The 21,052-nt window shown below is 52.2% G+C and overlaps 1 protein-coding gene across 8 annotated transcripts in view; it reads right to left on the bottom strand.

The window, feature by feature from the left end:
* Positions 1-5,414: 5,414 nt before the first annotated feature.
* FERMT2 (FERM domain containing kindlin 2) overlaps positions 5,415-21,052 on the bottom strand; it is a 49,332-nt gene continuing 33,694 nt past the window's right edge. For 2 of the 8 annotated variants that reach the window (XM_080593742.1, XM_080593737.1), the window contains 13 exons: positions 19,001-19,033; positions 18,309-18,534; positions 18,031-18,133; positions 17,573-17,680; positions 16,604-16,738; positions 14,692-14,741; positions 13,120-13,244; positions 11,798-11,904; positions 11,277-11,498; positions 9,322-9,342; positions 8,673-8,797; positions 8,148-8,289; positions 5,415-6,771 (listed from right to left, as the gene is read on the bottom strand). In XM_080593742.1, the coding sequence (XP_080449868.1) occupies positions 6,598-6,771; positions 8,148-8,289; positions 8,673-8,797; positions 9,322-9,342; positions 11,277-11,498; positions 11,798-11,904; positions 13,120-13,244; positions 14,692-14,741; positions 16,604-16,738; positions 17,573-17,680; positions 18,031-18,133; positions 18,309-18,534; positions 19,001-19,033 (1,571 nt within the window). In that variant the 3' untranslated portion in view covers positions 5,415-6,597. Of the gene's footprint in view, positions 6,772-8,147; positions 8,290-8,668; positions 8,798-9,321; positions 9,343-11,276; positions 11,499-11,797; positions 11,905-13,119; positions 13,245-14,691; positions 14,742-16,603; positions 16,739-17,572; positions 17,681-18,030; positions 18,134-18,308; positions 18,535-19,000; positions 19,034-21,052 lie in introns of all 8 variants that reach the window. The other 6 variants (XM_080593738.1, XM_080593741.1, XM_080593740.1 and 3 more) reach the window with 6 other exon arrangements.

Here is a 21,052-nt window from a genome sequence, read left to right as displayed (position 1 = left end):
CCGAGTATCGTTTAGCAGCCGGGGGGGGAGAAAGGGAAGTGTCGGGGAGCGCAGGTGCGCGGCACCCCCTGCCCCGGCCGTCGCTTTCGGAGGGGAGCCGAGGGCGGCTCTTGCACCCCCAGCCTGCCCTCTGCAGAGGCTGCTAGGAGCCTGCAATCGGCTCCTTCGGCTTTTCTCCTGCCTCCTGACCACGGCCCAGGAGCACATTTATTATTTATTTATTTATTTATTTATTTATTTATTTATTTATTGAATTTTCTTGCACGGAAGATCCCCCCCCGAGCCTACCAGCATCGCCCCTCGTTACTTCTCGGACATCCCAGCTCGGACTCCAACAGCCCCCGGGGCTGGAGCCGGGGTTTGGGTCGGACTCGTGGGGTCAGGCACGGATCCGGCCCCAAGCTGAGAAACGGGGAACGCAGCCCAAACGGTGCTGCTCTTCCCAGAGAGCCCTGAGCCTGGACATTTCCAGTCCCCGCGGGTGGGGGCTCACCTTCCCATCCGCCGCAGGCAGGGCACGCCCCAGGACAGCTCTCCCCAGCCCTCCTACACGAAATAAGGACGCTGTGGCTTTGATAAGCCAATTTATTTGGGTGGATTAGGGAATAAATTAGAGCTTTACCCCCTGTCCCTTCTACCAAACATAATCTGTCGGAGCCAACGTGGCATTTGTCTAGTGACCGTGCCACCTCACCCACCATCCCGTCCGTGGGGGAGTTAAGAAGACCCACCCTGTACTTCCTAAGGGTTTTGTGTGTAAGACCTTGATTGAATTCAGAGATTGACATTTTCCCCTGTGGTTTCCCTACGTGTGCTGCAGCACAGCCAGGCTGCTCTGGGGCAGGGGGCTCCATCCTGCCGCGGGCAGCGGGGTCCTGCCCAGCCCCCGGGCAGCTCGGCAGGCTCTCTCTCTGTTTACCCACCGCGGTGGAAACGCTTTTTCTTCCGCCCGGGCTGCGCTGTGCGAGCGATGATAAGAGCCGGGTTGTTAAACAGACGCCGAAACCGCCGCTCCTCGGCTCCGCGGAGTTGCGAGGCTGTGGAGAACAAACCAACGGTGGCCGATGCCCAGAGCTGATGGGCACAGGATGGGTCGGGGCTGCGGCTGGCACGTGTGGCGGCCTGGGAAGGACGGGAGGAAGAAATGCCCCTCCATCGCTCCTTCCTTCCCTCCATCCTTCCCTCCATCCCTCCATCCCTGCCCCTCCATCCCTCCATCCCTCCATCCCTCCATCCCTCCATCCCTGCATCCCTGCCCCTCCATCCCTCTGTCCTTCCACCCTCCCACCCACACCCGGGTGTATTCACATCCTCCATCCCTTCCATGCTGCGGTTCAGCTGGATGCAGCTGGGGGGGGGTGGGAATTTCCCAAATTTTCCCCCCAAAAGAAGCCCCCCCCTCCAAGTGCGCGGGGCAGGGATGCTGCCTGGCTCCAAACCAGCCCCAAATCCGGCGGGATCAGTCCTAGGACTGGGCGAGATGCGAGGCGCTTCCCAGCTCGTGTTAGCTCTGACCAAACCTCAGGAGGATCTGCTTCCCGTGTGTTTAATGACTTTAATGAACTTAATGAAGCCCCGCGTGCCCTGGTGGGCAGGAAGGCCGGGACGTGCCGGGGACGGAGGTCGCTCGGACCGAAAGGGCAGCGATAACGCGGGGGCCGAACAATGCAACGCTTCTGCCCTTGGTCCTCCCTCCGAGGTCCTCCCCCTTCCTCTTACCTTGTGGCGCGGCGGGAGGGGAGGCAGGAAATCCTGCGGGGCTATTTTTGAGCTCGGGATTAATTCGCGGAGGGGCTGGGATTGACCTGGCCGTGGAGGGCTGGCGGGTTTGGGATGTCCCAGGCAGCGCCGGGCTCTGGGGGATCGGGGCCAGGCTCGGGGTGATGGAGAGCTGCAGGGCTGGGGGGCTGCTTAGAGCTATGAAAAAAAATATCTATATATACTTATTTTGTTAATTCTGCAGAGAAGAAAAATATTAAAATCACTTTTTGGTCCCGGGCAAGGGACCCTGCCAGCGATGTCCCCGCTCCCAGGGCCCCTCTGGGACCCGTCCCCTCGGCGCTGCTGGAGGTCTCCCACCCGTCTCCCTCCCCGCCGTCACTTCCCCTCGGTCCCAGGCGTGTTCCCATCCGCTCCTCCTGTTTCTGGGAAGGGGAAAAACGTTTGGGAGAGAAAAGAGCCGCAGCCCTGCGGCGGGGCCGTTTGCCGTCGAGTCTGGTGGAAGCAGGAGGTGCCGGGCTTGGAGCAAACGCACCCCAAAACCCAGAGCAAATGCAACCCAAAACCCAAAGCAAATGCACCCCAAAACCCAAAGCACCAGCCTCGAGGTGCCTGGCAGCGCACAGCAGCTCCGTGCTCGGGTGCAAATCTGCGGGGAGCGAGGAGTTCCCCCGGCTGGGGACAAAGGGGAGCGGTTCCCAGCCGGCACCGCCGTGAGTCGAGTTTGTGACCCAGCTCCTCGTTTATCTCACGGCCCCCGTTCCCGGGCAGGAAATAAAACCGCAGCCCGCTCGTTAGGGGCTGACCATCTGCTGACCAAAAGCCAAAAAAAAAAAAAAAAAAAAAAGCCAAAAGCAAACCCGGAGCGAATCCTGCATTTGCTGAAGCTGCCGCTTTCGCACCCGGGGTGGGGTGGGAGGCTCGTGCTGGAGCTCCCCAGCAGCCCGCCCGGTGGCACGGGATGGGGCAGGGGTTTTGGGGTGCGATTTTGTCGCTGTTTTACAAGAGATGGGTGTTCGGGCTGCAGGGCTGGGGGGTGTTAAGGTACCGGGCCCTGCTCTGCAAAGCTCAGCACCCCCCAGACGGGTGGAAACCTTCAGAGTTGTGTCTTACCTGCAGGACAAAGGCAAAACTTTCCGGGTAATTTCGCTCTCTAATGGGTTCCCACATATTTGAGTCGCTTTAAAATAGGGGGTTGGCATTTCCAAGCCCATTGGGCTTGGGAAATGTTTTGATGCCCCTGTGTCAAGCTAAACAAACAAACAAACAAACAAAAAACCCTAAAGTGGAAGCGCCGCAGCTTTTTGCACGGGTCAGATAAACTGCAGAGCCAACCGCTGAGTGGATGCAAGTGTTTTGGGGTGAATTGGGTGTGTTTTTGTTTCAAATTCTTCCTAAACCAGCGTTTCCCGTCAGCATTTCCCCAGCAGGAGCCCTGAGCACCGGACGGGGAGCTCAGGAGATGCTGAGGAGCAGCTTCCAGGGGGCGTCTGCTTTCAGGCCTTTCAAAGGGATGCCACTGGGAACAGGAGCAGGAGCGAGCCCAGACCACATTACGCTGGCACTTACTGGAAAAGATGTAAGCAAGGAGACACCTTTTTTTTTTTTTTAATGCCTAACATCCAGCAGATATTTATAGATCTTTTATCTCGTTAGTGCCTCGGTGCCGCAAATAAAAGCACACGGCGCTTTCATGGTACTTAAAGCAATCAGATATAATCAAGGCACGGGCTTGCAGGAAGGTTTTTGAGCTGCGTGAGGATGGGCACGGATCAGGGCAGCCCGAATTGAGTTAGGATGGGTCGGGGGGCAGGAGGGGATGCAGGAGGGGGGGCTTACCAAGCCGTATGGGTCTTTTCCTTTTTTTCTCATTTCTTTTCCTTTCCCCCCGTCAATCACCACCGGTGGCAGGGAGCAGCATCCCCTGGCCCTGCCTGCACCCCGGCCCCGGAGTGCTGGTGTAATCCCATTTTTTTTTCCACCTCTGCTGCTCCCTTTGGTTAAACCAGGCTTTCAGCAGCCCTGGTGGCTCTGAATGTGCCTTCCTATGGAGTCTGCCAGAAAACAGTCGGTGGCGATTGTTTTCCCCAGGTCGTGCACTGGTTTCTGGCTGCCCGCGGCGAGCCCTGCCTGAAGCTGAGTCAGGGCTGAGGCACCCCCACGCTAGGTTTCTCGCTGTGACTTTTGGTTTGGTTTTTCTCTTTTGTTGGCCCCAAAGGGCCATCCGCAGCCGGATTTCACCACGTCAGCACAAGAAATCCAGCACCGGCGCTGTACGGACAGCAGGAGCCGGGGTCTGGGTGCCTCGGTGTGCCCAAATCCCCTTGGTCTTCGTACCAGCCAAGGAAGGAGCCTGGCCATGGGGCTGGGCACCCTGCTCGGGGGGGGCCCTGCTGGGCTGGGGCTGAGCCAGGGGCACCCGGAGGTGACTCAAAACACCCCAAACCCACCACATCCTCCTCATTTGGTTCCCTTTGACTCAGCATCACCCCCCCCAAGCGATGTTTGATGCCTACAGAAGAGCAAACAGCCTTGGCCCTCCTTGTCCTTGCCCCACTGGCTGCTGCCTGTCCTTGGACTCGAGCATCGCCTCCCCCCCTCACCCTCCCCAACCACCCCACAACGCGCTCCCTCTGCTCCTCTAACTGCTTCCTTCTCCCTCCTCACCTCGTGCCCGATCCGGCCCCATCGGTGCCAGGCAGCCCCAGCACTTACTAGCCTCGTGCCACAATTTATCTGCTGCTTCTCCGGACTTCGAGGTAAACTGCAGCTCAGTTATCCCCCCCCGCCCCCCGCCCCACTCCGACAGCTCATTTTAAGCTGCAGTTTTTCATCCGAGGGGAAGGGAGAGGCAGCCTCGAAAACCCAGGCCCCCCCCTCAGCCTCCCCCAGAGCATGTGGGGCTCCTGGCGTCCCCCATCCCTGGGGGCAGGAGAGCGGCCTCGGCCTTCCCACGCCCCAGCGCCGACCTCCCCCCGCAGCCTCCGCACCGTTTCCTGCGCCCTCCGTGCCCTCCGCCTCCCCCAGCTGCACGGAGGGACATGGGGATGGACATGGGGACAGATGCGCCTTCCCCCACCTCCCCTCCCCTCCAGCACAACCTCGTCCCTTTTGTAGAGGGGGATTTTTTTTTTCGGCTCGCCATCGCCCACCTCCCAGCCCTCGCCGCGGCCCACGTGCATCGACCCGCGGGCAGCCGGTGGGGTGCGAGCTCCTGGGGGTGCAGCTCCAGCAAAACCAGTGGGAGAGCGCATGAACTGGAGGGGAATGCACGAACTGGAGGGGAGGTGCAGCAATGCAGCAGCGATGGCAAAATGCCTGGCTTCCTCCCCGCCTGCAGCGAGCAAACCCGGGGGAGATGCCGCGGGCATTGCGTGCGTCCTCGCCCAGGGCTGGCATTGCTTTCTCGTCCCCATCCTGCCCCATCAGCAGCTCTGCTGCGTTGGAAAAGAGAACCTGAACCTGTGAGCTGGACTGTGCCCTTCCCAAAGGGTCCCTGTCCCTCTCTCGGGGTGTTTTAGGGTGGCCCCGAGGCCGCTGCACAGCCTGGTGGTCCCTCAGTCACCCCTGTCACATCCCCTAAATCACCCCCCGGTCACATCCTCAGCCTTCAAACTAGGGGCAGGAGGAGCCCCAGGGGAGGGAGAAGGGCTTTGGGGGCGCAGCACAACCACAGAACCCAGCGACGGCAGCGGTTAAATAAAAGATTTGACTTTTATTTAAAATAAAATGCATTTATACATAGTCTTGAAACCGCAGACTACGGGAACGCAACACTGGTTATTCCTGGCATCAGGAGGAGCGGGCCACCCGCTGCCGCTAACGCAGCCCCTGCCCGGGGCCCGGCGCTGAGGGTCTCCTGGCCCAGCTCCGAGGGCGTACTTAACTTAGGTAAAAACTGGGCTGAAACTGGTGGGTTTGTTGGTTTTTTGTTTGTTCCCCCCCATCCCGCCCCCCTTAGGTTACTCCCCTTATCCCTTACAGGCATACTACAGTTAATGCTGATACACCAGATCTATGCGATATTCTAGCTGGCTTGTGAGAGTAGTTAAAAAAAAAAAACAACTGTACAATTTTATAAAATTTGTGTTTTTACATTAGTTACACAAAATCTATACTTCATAGACCTTTACTTCATATCGTAATGAAAAAGTTTGCATATCATAGGCAGAACAGTGGCTATGCTGGTGAATACTAAAAGTGTCATAATACAATATGGTGTAAAAATAAAAAAAAAAGACAATATAAATGATTATCAAAAGGAAAGTTAACAAATAAACCAAGCTATAACAGACTAACAAAGGTCGTCTTCAAGGCCACACGCAGCTATCTCCAAAATAATGTCAGGCACCTGCAGCAGTCCTGGTGCATGTAGTGTGAAAGGAGAGATCGAAATTCTACTTATGGGTAGGACAACTTCCGAACAGGTCAAATTTACAAAATAATAAAAAAAAAAACAAAACCAAAAACAAGAACACAAAAAAAAAAAGAAATAAAACACTCATGCATTAAACATGATAAATAGACTTCATATAGTTAAAGCCCTGGATGGCTTTCAAAGAAGATGGCTTAGAGTTAGAAATTTGGCTATTTAAGGTCAGTCAAATCTGATCCCGATCTGCCGGCACGTTCGGTATCTAAAGGGGGCAGGCGGCATCACCTGGCCCAGGCACGGTCTCGTTATAGCAAATTAACAGAAGTGCTCATTAGTGCACACAGATTAACTGGTCTGGTAATGCAAAAATTTTCATGATAAAAAAAAAAAAAAAGATACATTTCAAGCTTACTTTATTAAGCAGCATATTTCAAATGACAGCTTTTTAAAGTTAAATATTAATATGGCCACGGGGTTTCCTCTCGGCGTACAGTACGTGGGCCTCACACCCAGCCGCTGGTCAGTTTGTAGAACATCTCCTCGTCTAAGCTCTCGTTCTGGTCCTTCGCTCGCGTCGACAAGAAGATGTAGCCGCCGATGAACTCGTGCACCACCTTGCAATCCACCTCCGTGCAGATGAAGGACACCCGGACGTCATCCGCAAACTCCACCGTCACCTAGGGCAGGGAACCACGGCGTGAGGGGCACCGCGCGCATCCCCGCCGCGTCCCTTCCCCATGAACCGTTTGTGCTGCCCGAGAGAAACCCAGCTACATAAACTGTGCTGCAAGCATTATTGCTAAAATTTTTGGGGGCAGAAAAGCCTCTTGCTGGGAAGGAGCAAGCCTCCTTCGCCTCAGAGACCGTTACAGAGCGTGTTCGTGCCTCTCGGCGCTGAGCCTGTGCGTGCGCACCCTGTGCTTTACGAGAAGCAGAGGCTGGACACGGGACTGTTAATAAGGGCTGGGATTTGTTTCCCGGTTCCCCTGCGAGTGTATTGTGGATTTATACGCTAAAGTTTTGCTATAGGAATGTTTTACGGGGTTGGGGAGCTCGCTTCAGAGTGACTGCACAGCCTGCCCATCCCGATGCCCAGGAATTTTTTGTCCCCCCGACGCCAACAGCTCTGCAGGGGCAATGCCGGGGTTTTCCTGGCAGAAAAAGAAGATCTGGGCAATTCGGGTACAGGGGTTTGCAAACTGGGTCCAAACAAAGACTCCGAGCCTGAATAATTCTGCCAGCGGCTCTCAACGTGCCCTGAAGCATGCGGGAAGAGCCTTCACACTGGAAGCCTTCGCCGGGTGCTGCGCTGGGAAAGAACACAGTTTGTGCACCCAAACGTAGCCATTTGGAAAAAAAAAACACAACTATTTTGGAGCTCAGTGAAGTGCCTGCTCTTGCTTTGCATTAGTTACAGGAAAGTCTGAGCTGAGCCGCAAGTAAATGGGTTTTAATATGGATAAAGGCTCAGCACATTGCTGTTACTGGTTAGGATCGCGCCTGAAGCTCAGTCCTGAAGTCTGATTCTATTTCACTGCCCTTGAGTGGGTGTTCGGAGAGACCAGGCCAAAACTGCTACGCGTTAAGTGTGTAACCGGCTTAGTTAAAGGTTGAATTCTTTCCTCGTATTTAAGGGTCACACTTGGCTCCACCAGCAGCTCAGACAGGCTCTGATGGATCTCCAGAGGGTGGAGGTGAGGAGAAACTGTTTTATGTGAACACAGAAGGACGCCACTCCAGAGCTACCTCCAGAAAAAGGGGCTGAAAGCTTTAGTAAAACGTGTTATCGCTCTGCCTGTTTCCAGCAGTGCACCGTGACCTTCCAGCCAGCCTCGTGCCAGCAAACCGCCTCCCAGAAGCCACGCTTTGGAAAACAGCAACAAAAATCTGACTTTTTAAAAGCTGATGTCCAAAAACTGACAGCAATGTCTTCTCCACGTAAGCGGGGAAGTGGCCTACGTGCGTAAAACACCGAGCAGAGGGCCCTGCAACCCTGCGGCGCACACGTCTGGGCGCAGGGCACGAGGTGCACAGCTGGGATCTGCCCTCTTACCATTTTAATCTCCCAGTTCACGTTCCACTGCTTCATGTTGCTGAACCGCCACGTTTTGACAGCGTCACCCGTGCTGGCATCCATCCGTATCAGCCGGTTGTAGGCGATGCCGATCAGCTCCTCCTTCTTGCCCCCCTGGAACCTGCGGCACGGCGAGGGATTAGCAACTGCGAGCTAACGCGGAGCTAAACGTGTTAAATCCAGCAACCCAGTTAACTTCTAAAATATAAATCAACGTGATTAACACCAACACAGTCGATGCGATTAATGCTTTTAATTTCGGTTCCGGTGCAACTTCACAGCCCAGGATGTGCCACCGGAGAGGTGTGAAAGAAGGGGTGCATTTGCAGGTCCTAAGCAGTACGTGCAAATCCCCTCTCCTTGGAGAGCTATGGCTTCATTCTGACCAGATGACGGATTTAACCCAAGGATGTCATTCCCAATCCCAGGAAAATGCTCAGATGGCACACACGCCGTGTGTTTATTCATGGCACACACCCTGCTCTGCCCAGCACGCCCACTGACCTTGCGATGAAGTGCGTGATGCCAAATTCGGGCAGCGATTGCCACGCTTGGATAAACCGCATCTTCGCCTCGATGAGGCTCATCTGGGCGACGTTCTGGTGGGCCTCCAGGATGCGGGCCGTGATCTGGGTGCGGTGAGACACGGCGGCGTTAGGCACGGGGCTCGTGAGCGGCGCCTCCGGCACCCCACTCGCCGCGGCCACGCCAGCAGGCACAGCTCGGCCGGCGCTGGGAACGGTGCAGGTCAGCGCCGTTATCAGCAGTGCAGATAAACGACAATTTCTACCCCGAGGACGTATTTCAGCTATTGCTGCTCAAAGAGCGGGACCACGGCTGATGGAGCTGCTTTTGCTTAGTGTCTCCAGACACAGAAAGCAAATAGAGCTCTGACCTGTCTGAAGGCAGAGAGCACTCAGACTCATTTAGTTTAAGACGCAGGATGTGAGCAAACGGCAGGGCAAATTTCTGGTGTAGGGTTTCTACTTTCGCAGCATAAATCACTGGGGACCATTACAAAAAACAAACGGGGCTAGAGTTTCTCAGGGAGGATGGGTTTTGTTAGTTTTTTTCATTGCTGCTCTCACAACCAAAGGGGGGGTCTAGACTATTTTAAGTTTTTTAACTTAATTTTATTGTTGCTGTCACTTACCAAGTCTCTTACATAGCCTGGCTGTAGATGGCAAGGCGAAAAAAAAAAAAAAAAAAAAGAAAAGGAGGCAGAAAGAAAAAAAGCGATCAGAAATATGGCAACAAAGCAAAGAAAAAGAGCAAATTATCTGCAAACCAAAGTTCAAGCCAAAATAAAAAAAAAAAAACAAACCATGCACAATTTCGTAGGCAGAAAAGCAGCCAAGGTGAACGCAAGCGCGGAGAGGGGACAAGCGAGCAGATTCGCCCCTCGTGCCGGTGCGGTGCCGGCTTCTCGTGGAAATGGTTTTGATCGGAGAATTCCTGCTCTCCCACTCCTCTCCCTGCCTCTGTGCAAACTCAACTCTATTTGCACGGAAAAGGCCTTGAGCTCAATAGCTGCTTTTATCTGAGATACGCAGAGAAATGATGGAGATGCTGCTGGGGTAAGAAGCGGCTGCGGGATGCCACCAGCAGAGCCAGGCGCTGCCTGGGGACAAGGCAGGGACATCAAACCCCTGCCAATTCCCAGCTCGTGCAGCTGAGAGCCCTGAATGCAAATGTTTTTTTTTACTTTCTTCTTCCTTTCTTTTTTTTTTTTTTGCTTTTAGTATTTGGCACTCCTCAAACCCAACCTGCCAAGCCTACACTGCTGCAGCGGCACGTGGAGAAAAACAACCCCTGAGCGGGTTTGGGGCTGCTGCGTCTTAAAATCATCTTGCGAGGCCCATTGCCAGCTCCCATTTTGCACGTCCTCCTCCTCCCCTGTGCCGGGGCACGGGGGGACCCTCACAGCCAAATTCCTTGCATTCCCTCCTCCCTCTGTCCTTCCTTCTGTCTGTCCCTCCCAGCCACTCCCAGCAAACAGCCTCTGAGGCTGCAAACTCTGCCCCTGGCCACATTCGGCTGATGCCCACGGGGTGCTGAGCCAGGCAAGGGCTCCTGCTCGTCCCCACGGTTCGACAGGGGTTATTTCCATAGCGAGGATACCTGCACGGTAAGCAAGTTCTGCGGGCTAATATTTTTCCAGGTGCCTCCATTTTACCGAGTTCAAGCCTAGAAGGTATTATATATGTTAAAACTGGATATTTATGCAGCCTCTCCTCCATCCAAGTGGATATAAAGGCTTATTCAGAAGAATAATAAGGGCTATATAAAATATAACTCCACTGCCAGGAAATCATCGTGCTGTGCCAATAAAAAGTTATATTTTTCCTGCTTCTCTGAGTTGTAGCCTTCTTCTTGGTTTTGAGAGGTCGGATACAGCACGGGCTGCGGAGCAGCAGCCGAACCATTAAGTCACCGAAAGGCCACGGAGCAATGCCTTCCTTATTTCTGCTGCTGAACTGAAATATAATGTCTTTCAGAATGCCATGCATTTATTTCTACCACAAAACAGTTCAGCTCTGTCATGCACGGACTGAATATAGTGTGGAGTTCAAGCGCAAGTCACAGCAATTTAAAATGAAGCAATGTTTCAAAGACTGGCATTTTGAAGTAGTGGAAAAGCGAAGAGAGAAAAATGCAAACCACGTTACAGCCAAGTCTGTACAAAGCACTGCAAGCAACTGCAACTCCGCTCATCCTGAGGCTTCCCGCGCCCGCTCTGTGCAAACTTCTGATCCCAGCACCGGGATTTGGTCTCGCTGCTGGACCCGACTTTGCTGGATTTTGCTCCAGCACCCTCCTGCAGCGCCGCGCGCGGGGTGAAAACAGCTCCAAGAGGAACCAACACTGATTGCTTCCCCACAGCCCAGGCTGCTTGCGTGCACGTCACCTATCAGCGTAACGATGGTGGTGGGTGCCATTCCCTGCTGCCGGGTCCGCGGACTTCAGTGGGCGCTCGTTTTAGTAACCGTGTGCATCCAACCCAAAGGCAGTGTCCAAACACGCAGCGTTAACCGCCGGCTCCTGCCGAAGCGGGCGCGTGCGGAGCCCGGTGCGTACCGAGGCTGCGGCGAGGCGGCCGGCACCTACCTGCTTGTTCTTGTACTTCTTCAGGTAGCGAGGAGACACCAGGCACTCGGGGTTGATGTCGGTCGTGATCTGCTCCGGGATCAGCTGCGGGTCCGGGTTGAGGTGCTGCATCTTCAGGAAGGAGAGGATGTTCTGCACCTCCATGCTGTACGAGCTGTCCGCCATCGTCTTGCCCTTGGAGGCGAGGCGGCAGGCGGCCATCCAGCTGGCGTACTGCCTCTCCTGCAGCCCAAACGAGACCCGTGCACCATCAGCAGGGGGAGCTGGCACCGTCCCCCGCCTGCCGGAACATCCAGTGTCCTTTTTGGGGAGCCTGGTGCGCAGCCACAGACGGACAGAACCCCGCCGCGACACGGACGGAGGGACAAAACCAAGTGGAGGAGATGCGGCACTCCCAATTCAGGCTGCTCGTAATATCAGCACCGAATACTTCCGCACGCAAACGTGCTCTGGGGTTTTGTTTGTTTTAATTAGCAGCAGCTAAACGGCCCACGCCACGCGGGGCGAGCCGACGGACTTACATTGTCACAGCGAAGCCAGATTTCGTTCATTCCCTCCGCAACGGGGATCAGGAGTTTGATGTTGAACTTCTGACCGGAGATGTTCACGTCGGGGGTGACTTCACATCCTGCAACGAGGGAGCCAACGTTCAACGTGCGTGTAAAGACGTGCGCTTCAGCAAGGAGGAGGAAAAAAAAGGAGAAGAAAAGGCAAAGCACTCCAGCTAAACTCTGGCAAACGGCTTCACAGGTCTTGCAGCAGATCTCCTACGGGACACGCGCTCCATGTCGCAGGGACAAAACCCCTGACAGACGGCTCTTTTTCCAAGTGGAGGGAAAAAGAGGGAAGCAAGCAAGAGCTGGTTTGAAAGCAACGAGGCTGAGGCTAACACCTGCCCATTGGACTCATCTCCCAAACCTTCCCTGGCCTTGGGAATGGACCCAACAGCCTGCAAACACTACGTGACCCCTAAATTTTCATGGAAGTGCAGGAAGAGGTGGCTAGCTGGATCCTGAGCCCTTTGTCACTATTCTGGCTGGGCTCACTGTGATCTTCAGTGGTGAGCGTGAGCATCACGTTTTCGGTGTCTGCAAAGGGCTACGAGCCATTGTGCCAGCGCGGGGGTGGTGAATTGGGACGGCCAAGGAAAATATGCCAAAAGCTCCCATAAATGTACTGCAGGCTGGGATTCTCAGGGCTGCAGCCTGAAGTCATTTGGCATCGCAAAATTTGTCTGTGTGGTTAAAAAAATAACCTTTCTGAAGTTTGGTCGCTCTTGGAGGAGGGATGTTTGACTCGACATAACAGCAGGCAGCCAGAGGAATGTGAAACCTGGTGTGCAAGGCTTGTGGGGAGCACCTGAGCGAGGCTGCCCACAAACAGTGCCAGGGAGAGGAAGAAAAAAATATTCCAGGAGCAGAAGGAGAGCACGGTCTGCTCTCTGCAGCTCAGTGTGCTCAGGCCCATTCTTTGCTGTTGGAGTTGGTTCAGCAGTTTTGAATAGCTGTGATGAAAAGGAAACTGGGACACTGTCTCCTTGGGCTCACATAAACCTGCTTGGCTTTGCTCTCCAGCCGAAAAATGGGCTGGTCAGAGTGGGGAATGCCCAACAGCCGTGCTACTGAGGAGGTGGCAGCACTTTCTGACGGGCCTGTGGACCACACACTTGCTAGACATCTAAGTCTATACCATGATATCAAACCCAGTCACCCTCTTTCCTTCACGTATGTATTTATCTAGCCCTAGGATGGCATGCCAGGAACACAAACGAGTGGAAAGCCAAGATGCAGCAGTGGCAGACAATTACCGGAATTCCTTGCAAGCGTCCGTATGCTGCTCTTACCTCTCAAGTTCATCTGGTGGGCAGGTGTCCCGTTGGCTTCCTCTTTGCTCTTGTAGCAGGAGATGGAGGTATCTTTGAAGGTGCACCAATATGGCTTGTAACCTTTCAGTGTCAGCTTCTTGGGCCTGCCAGACAGGTTGATGGACATTACTGTGCAAATCCGCGGCTCGCCAGGCGATGGGGTTTGGTTCAAGGGACTGCTCAGCTCCTAGGCCAGCTGCTGCACTGGGAAACTCGTGTCACCCGTGAAAAGCTGCTGCCAGCAGCCTGGGGGATGTCCAACCCCAGGACAGCCCCTGCGGGGGAGCTGCACAACCACGCGCTGTCCCTAGAGTCTCTGCAGCACCACCAGGGACACACGGGGATGTATACACACAACACATACACATAATAGTGAAATATATTGCAGCTCCTCCCTGATGAAGCACGACAAGAGGCACATCCAAAATAGATTTCACTCCTGCTCCCTGTCCTCAAGGGGCAGCAGCAATCGGGCTGCAAGTGGCCACTTGCCACAAAGCAGATGCAGAAGTTAGGCTGGCAAAATGTGCAGGCAGCAGAGGTGAGATGCCCAGCTCCCAGACTGTCCGCCGGTGCCTTTATGGTGTCTTTTGGACTCAAATTGCAATTCTCAGGGTTTGAAGTTTGCACCCAACAGGAGGAGGGAACCAGCATCTTCTTGCGGTTCCATCTTTTCTCCTGACCACTGGTGCTCCAATTTGTGAGCAATTAGCAATTTGAGTTGTGCCTGATTTTATTGGCAAATAAGCACATCAAAGGAAACAAGGAGGTTTTTGTCTGATGGTTTGCTTTAAGGGGAAAAAAACCACCCACTCCGAAGCATGGCGCAGGCTCCAGCCTTGAAACTTTGCCCCAGTTGGAGCAGACGCAAGCCTGGAGAGCGGGACCAGCCTCATTACCACACGTCCGCAGAGGAAGAAAAGTGCTTTTCAGCACGCAAGTAGCAGCTTCTGGCTCCAGAACCACACGATTATGAAATAAAGGCTTGTTAGGGAGCTATTTCGCTGCCACCGCTTTTCTTCTGCTCCTGTTCCTACCCTGTGAAATCTCATCAGGTTTATTCACCGTCTCCAAACCGTTCCCCGTCACCTGTGCTGCAGCAGGCAGTGGACTGCAAAAGGCAACCGTGGCTGCCAAAGTGCTAGCCAGGGTCCAGCTGCTGCCGTTCCCAGTTTCCACGCACCAGCACCCAAGTTACAGCAAAATTAACAAAGCCCATAAATCCTGAGCGCACCTGCCGGGGTGGCTGCATTGGGTTTGATATTTAAGAAGTGATCAGCTTCGGGATCAAATGGGTTGGCTGGGGACAGCGCGAAATACCCAGTGACTGTGCCAAGTGCCGGATGAAGAAGTAAAAGGTTTTAATAGCGAGGGTGCCCAGATGCTGTGAGCTGCGGTAAAACAGCTCAGTGGTTTTTTCATGCACCATAACACAGCGGTGTGCGGTGAAATCTCAAGTCAGGAGGGGGAAGAAACGGGCATTAGGCGTCAGGCCCATTAATTATTCACTGCTCTTACGCCTCCCAAGCACCTCTTCCCATCAGTACTTACTTGAATACTTTAATGTAGTCGGCGAGCTCCGGGATGGAAGTGATGTCACCCTGAAAATAAAAATGATCCCCTTCAGTCACCTGCCGCAGCAGAGCCCAGGTAGGTGGGGGCCCCGGAGGGGTGAAGCACACAGAGAAATTCTACTGCACAAGTGCTTTTTGGAAACCAGAGGACAATCTTTTATATTTTTTAAGGAATTCTTGCTGCCTGTGTCCTGCGGAGCCAGTTCCCAGCCAGGTCACTGACTGTCACACTGGCTCGTGCTCGCACAGGGATTTTTCTCTTCCTTTAAGATTTCCTTACACTACAAACAAAAGATGCTGCTTTTGCACTACCCTGGAGGACTGTGGAAGGGCTTCCTGAGAGTCTAGGAAGGCTTTTTTTGCCTCCCTAGTTTTTCCATATTGAGTTTATCTTGGTGTACCTCTGTATTTTGGATGAGTGGAATACAGAGGGTGGCATTTTCAATTCCCACGAGCTCCAGCTAAAGGGTTTTCGAATGACAAAGAAAGCAAACAGTGCTACAGCAGCTTCCAGCAGCAAGACAGTTTACTTTCTGTCTGCAATGAGCAATGCTGTTTATAGATACCATGGGGAAAAAAATGCAGAATCTAAACAAACAATCCACTAATTGCCCATTATCCGTATTCAATTACTCGAATGCCTCTGGAAATGGCTACTGTTAGCAACCGGTACAGAAAGGGACGGATATTTTTTGATGAATCATTGTCTTCTTCACTCCTGTTTGGCAGGGACTGCTCCTTAGTACTGCACTTCAAATCTGCTTTGCAAGGAAATTATAAAAGATATCTTGGCTCTAACAACTGGTCCCTATTTCTGTTGCATCTAAGTGATGGTGCTCTCCCTGGGGGAAGACTAGAATGAGCAGCAGCGGTTAACATTGCAAATATCTGCAGGCTAGGTATGGATGTTAACTTCAAAAGACCCTTTGTAAACGCTTAAAAAATTACATGAACTGTAAGATTGGAAAATTTCAGGGTTTTTAGGTTTTGGGAGGTTCAGAATTTAAACGAAACTCAAATGTCCAAAAGTGCTGGAAAAGCGGGGCTGTGCCGACAAAGCCTGACTGGACCTCGTCCTTTTTCTGCAAATTAATTTTTGGGCCTTGCAACTTTGAAGGTGGGAAGCCAGTGTTAAAACAATGTCTCAGAAAGAAAGGAACCCTCTGAAATACAGACACAGCCCACTCCAGGCTAAAATCCAGTCTAATAAAAACAGGGTTTCAAAAGCATAAGCTATTTCTGAAAATCACGGCAGCTGTTTCAGATACTGTAAAACTTTGTCGTGAACTAGAAAACAGTGGAAGAGAAACCTCAGTGTGAGGAATTTGGGAAAGTCAGCTGCGAGAACAGAAACCAAATGAGTTTTATTTGAGTTTTCCATTATTTGAGTGGGAAGGTGGCTTGGTGCAGGGGGCTCAGTAAGATCCTGGCTCCTCCAGAAATTCTCCAACACAGTTTGGACTTCCAGTCTTTGTAGGAAAAAAGTGTTAATGCACTCAATTCCTGCGGCAATGCCAATTAAATTAACTGGAAACACCCCCAAAACAGACGGCAGCCTTGGGTTCAACACGTGCCCATGCTCAAAGAGCTTTTACCAGCTCCATGCTGGCCCCACACTGGACACTGCCTGGAGTCCCCTGCCACCAAAACCACCTAGCTCTATTTCAAAAAACACCAGTTTAATGAAAAATATTCTTGGGCTCTGTGTTCTGCATTGCTCCACCATGGTCATTTTTTTTTCAACAAGAGCAGAAATAGAAAAAAAAAAAAGGGAGAGGAAGGAAATAAAACTGGTTGGATGCATGGAAAAAAAGCATTCCTGCTTGGTGAGAGGCGAGGAGGGGACATACAAGGCTCCACGCCACCACACCCCCAGCTGTAGCCCTTACCAGAATCGTTGACGTTTTGCCACCTTCCAAAGTAATTTCTAGGTCGGAGAGCGCAGCATCCACCTCATCCACCTCCTTGTCACTGTTGTTCAGGTGGTTTTCCGACGACATGATGGACAGCTTATTGATGTGGTACTGAAAGGCAAGGCACAGCCCCGTGAACAAAGGTGCTCCTGCGACCTTGAAACCTTGGGCTGGCCATGGCAAAAAACTTTTGCTTTAATGGCACAGCCCATGTTTGTGACAGGACGATGGTTATGCTGCTGAGCTAATGCAACGTGCGGGTGTGCTCATGCACACATACTTTACACCCTCTTGCACTGCAGCTGTTTTTACCACGGAAAACCAAAAAGTCTGCAAAATCTCCCTCTAAGGACCATGCACAACCCCCTCTGGACTGTTCAGAGGGTTAAACAGAGTCCTCACATTTCTGTTCTCACTATTTTCTTCCTGGGAGGGGCCCTAAGAGCAGACTCTTGCTCCTGTTGGGGATGTTTTTGCATCCTACTGCAACAAGGAGCGCCAGACCACACATAGTAAATGGCCTGCCATCCATCCCACAGAAGTCAATAGCAGGTGTAGTATTTATGCCAAATAACACCAAGTATTTCATAAAACAGATAAATAAATAGTTCTGGGAAACCCACAGATTATCACCAGCTGTTCAGGGGGCAGCGTGCCAGGAACGCACAGTTCAGTAACCTAGTGTCCTTACTGGGGTTTTTCACAAAGGGTAAAACTAAAAGTTAAGGCAGACATAAACATGTTTGGTAAAAGAGGACTAGGTTCTTCTTCATGAGAAGTAATAGGCAGAAAACATTTAAATTGCCCAATAAGCTCAAGTGAGTATTAGGAGACGGGAAACGAGCATGAGAAGCCCAACCTCCCACCAACGCATCAGTGGAGATGTCTGCAGAGCCACAAAATCCACATCACCCAAAACCACAAGTGTCCGGGCCCATCTCCTACCTGCAGCGCTGCGAACATCATCATCTCCTCCTCCGTGCACTCGATCTCCTCCAGCAGGATGGCCCACTTGGACTGCTCGTACAGCTGGTTGATCCTGATCGCGTCGTACTGCGCACAGCGAGAAATGGTGCGGCGGTGAAACACGTGCTGCAGCACGACCCGCCATCTCCCACGCTCCCGGCACAAGCAAAGACCATCCAATTAACCTTTTTCAAGGCTCGCGTCAATCCAGCACTGGAAAGCCTCATGGCCACCCACCAAAGCATCCCTTAGGGCACCTCGAGCGATGCCCTGTGGCAGCCCGGGACGTGGCAGTGCGCACACCCAGGCTTGATGCACGCACCACCAATTTTTGAAGTGATGGAGGATTTACCAGCACAAATGCACGTCAGAGACACAGGCATCCTTTGCCCAAAACATTCGCCTGCAAGGCGCAAATGAAATTAATAACTCTGTACCTTTGGATTCAGGTCAAAAAAGCTGTAGTACTTGAACCGGAGCAGCAAAGCCTCGTTTTCTTTCACCTCTTGCTCCATAAGAGATCGGGACGAATCCAGCCATCTGTAAATTGTCAACAAGGGATAACACACACGAAGAGCTCCGGCGAACTTGCGACGACGCTTTCAAGAATGCAATTTAAAACCACATATATCTTTTTTTTTTTTTTTTTTAAGGAAGCCCTTTTTTTAAGGAAAAAAAAAATAGAAGAGAGAAGAAAAACAAATCCTGAACTCACCCTTGGTTGATTTTGGCTTTATCGAGAAGCGCCTGTGGCTTGTACATTTTTGCGAGGGACTCTGGGGAGGTGACGGGCTGGCTGACGGCCAGGATGCCCGGGTTCCCCTCCGACAAGGCGCTGTCACCGAACCAGGCGGACGTGGGTGACAGGGGGCTGCCGTCGTGAGCGTCGTAGGTTGGCGTCATGGTTTTGCTGTACAGTCCCGGGCTCGAATATATGTTTCCTACCAGCGAGAGGAAGAAACGCCGGGAGTTAGCTTGCGGCCAAGCCCTGCTCCGTACAAAGCCAGTTCAGACACAAAAATGAAGCCAGCGGATGAGAAACCTTCCCTTTTTCTTTGACCATTTTTTTCCGCAGTAGGAAAACACTGCGCTGCTTGTTTTCCCATGACAAGCTGTCCCAATCTCTCACTCTCTCTCTCTCTCTCAGCTCTTCTCCAAGAGCAAAACTGATGGAAAAGCCATTCCAGGCTGAATCCATGGGAAAACCCTCAGGTCTCCCAGGCCACCAGCCTCGGGAGCTGGCGCCTGCCCCTGAGCTGGGACACGAGCGGCCCCCCACTTACCGGCATTACCTGTCGCTTAAAGATTTTGGAAGTCAAAGGTTTTAGAGGAGCAGGAAAATAAACTAAGGGCACGGCCAGAGAGACCAGAGGCAGAGCACAAAAGTCCTAAGGAGGTGGAGCTCACCTTTGACGGGGCCGATGTAAAGAATATCGGTGCCTATGGAGAGGGAAAGAAAGGAGGGAAGTGAGAAGGCGAGAGAAAGTCACCGGGAGGGCTGGGAAGGAGCGGAGCTGAAAATACAAATGTTTGCAAGAGGTCTGAATAGCACACGTGAGGTTTAACCACCCAAACCCCAGTGCAGAGCCGGCCTCTGGCTGAGACTCCCCTAGTTAAAGTGATTTCGCTTAAAATCAGGGAGGCGTTTCAGGTGAGTTTGCAAAATTGTCTTTCTTGCCAAATGGTTTCGAGCGGGACACTCAAGATGTGGATTTTCTGAGCTTCCTGCAAGCAACGCATCAAACTGCTGCGATCGGTCAGGTTAACGGTTGGACTTGATGATCTTGAAGGTCTTTTCCAACCGAGGTGATTCTGTGGTTTTGGCAATTGCCACTTCTCAACACAGACCCGAAACTGCCATGTTTTCACCCTGATTTACTGCTGGGGAGGCTCCTCCAGCGATGCAGCCGCAAGATGCGTGCTCTCCCGCTGCTGCCCCGCTGCACGCCCTCAGTAGCCAACAAACTGTAAACCTGTTTTTTCCCCGACACGTGAAACACTTGCAAAGCTGCCCAGAAGCTCGCCCGTCTCTTTGCACACAACTTTCATCAAAAGCACTATTTTTCTGAGCATTTGCAGCAGTGCCAGCTGACTCGGCAGGCAAAGTAACCCAAGTGACTCCACGCTCTTTTGCTCATGTTACAAGAACTGGCCAGGCACGGAAACATGGCATTTTTGTGGACAGAAAAGCTTGCTTAGATGGCCTATTTGATATTAATGTGCTGAGCGAGTGGTGCTATTCGGTGCAGGACTGATCACAAGGCATGCATTAATCCTAGGTGAAGTTTTACAGCTTGTACAGGTAAAAAAAAAATCACTTTTAAAATTACAAATTACGAAGAGAAGAAATCCGACCTAACTTGGCATCTCGTATCCCATATTAGCTGACAGCTAATGAGTCCCTACTTATCTCATGGGAGCATTGATTTTTATGCTAAGAGTATAAAATCCAAATTTTGAAAGTAAAGGAGGTTTAACAAGTGTATCCTAATGGCAGTGATTCCACTGCGTATAAAAATCAGGCAATGAGCTCAACATCATTTGCTGGGAATAAATCTGTGCACCACTATTTAGGAAGACCAATACTTGGCTCTTTGGGAAAGGATTGTGTCCTTTCGAAATCACGTTTCCCATTCCAGCTTGCTCAGATGTGTGATACAATGCGCCCAAAATATACCTTAGAAGAGCACTAGCTCCTTGAATGTGCAAGAAATTACAGAAAGATGAGCCACAAGACTGGTTTGAATCCATCCTATCGGGAAGATGTGCAACCCCCCAGCTCTTCCATGCGTGGTTCTGCATTTTGGAAACCCAGCTCCAGATAGCTTCATCTGTCTCCTCACGATGAAATGTCTTCCACATCCCCAGCTGTTCTGAAGTATATTAAAAAACTTCAGAGAATATTAAAAAAGTATTCCAAACACTTTGTAACGCTGCAGGATTCGATCGAGAGTTTTCCCACAATATTTAGGACTGAACTGAATTAGAGGGATACATCTGGGCCCAGCAATCCGGTCCGATCTGGAATCGAGCTACGTGATACGACATCTGGAAGATAACACAATCGACGTCAGTGAACCAACTTCACGCCGTTTTGAGGGGGTTACACACGGAACTGGCCTTTGTTAAGTTATTAACTGTCTGGTAGGATGGAAAATGTAAGTGAAAGCTGGCAGGCGCCATCGAACAAGAAAACCTTTGGGATGCTTTTTAATGCTGCTGCTGGGTCGGCTGGCACCCTGGTTGGGATTCATGTTCTGACCAAAAGCCTGGGGACTGGGAAGCAGCGTGGGAACCTGCCACTGGGACAGAGCTGGAAACTGGGGCTGAGCAAAAATGCTGCAGGAATCACGGCAGGATGGGAATATCCCCCTTTGAGCTTCACGCTTTCAAGGAGAAGGCAGTGGCTTCTCCTTGCCTCCATCCGTCGGCCCTTGCATTGTGCCAGCCTCAAGTGGA

This window comes from Anser brachyrhynchus (genome assembly GCF_964034855.1).
Source record: "Anser brachyrhynchus genome assembly, chromosome: 5".
Taxonomy (NCBI): domain Eukaryota; kingdom Metazoa; phylum Chordata; class Aves; order Anseriformes; family Anatidae; genus Anser; species Anser brachyrhynchus.
This window is presented reverse-complemented; position numbering and strand designations above follow the sequence as displayed.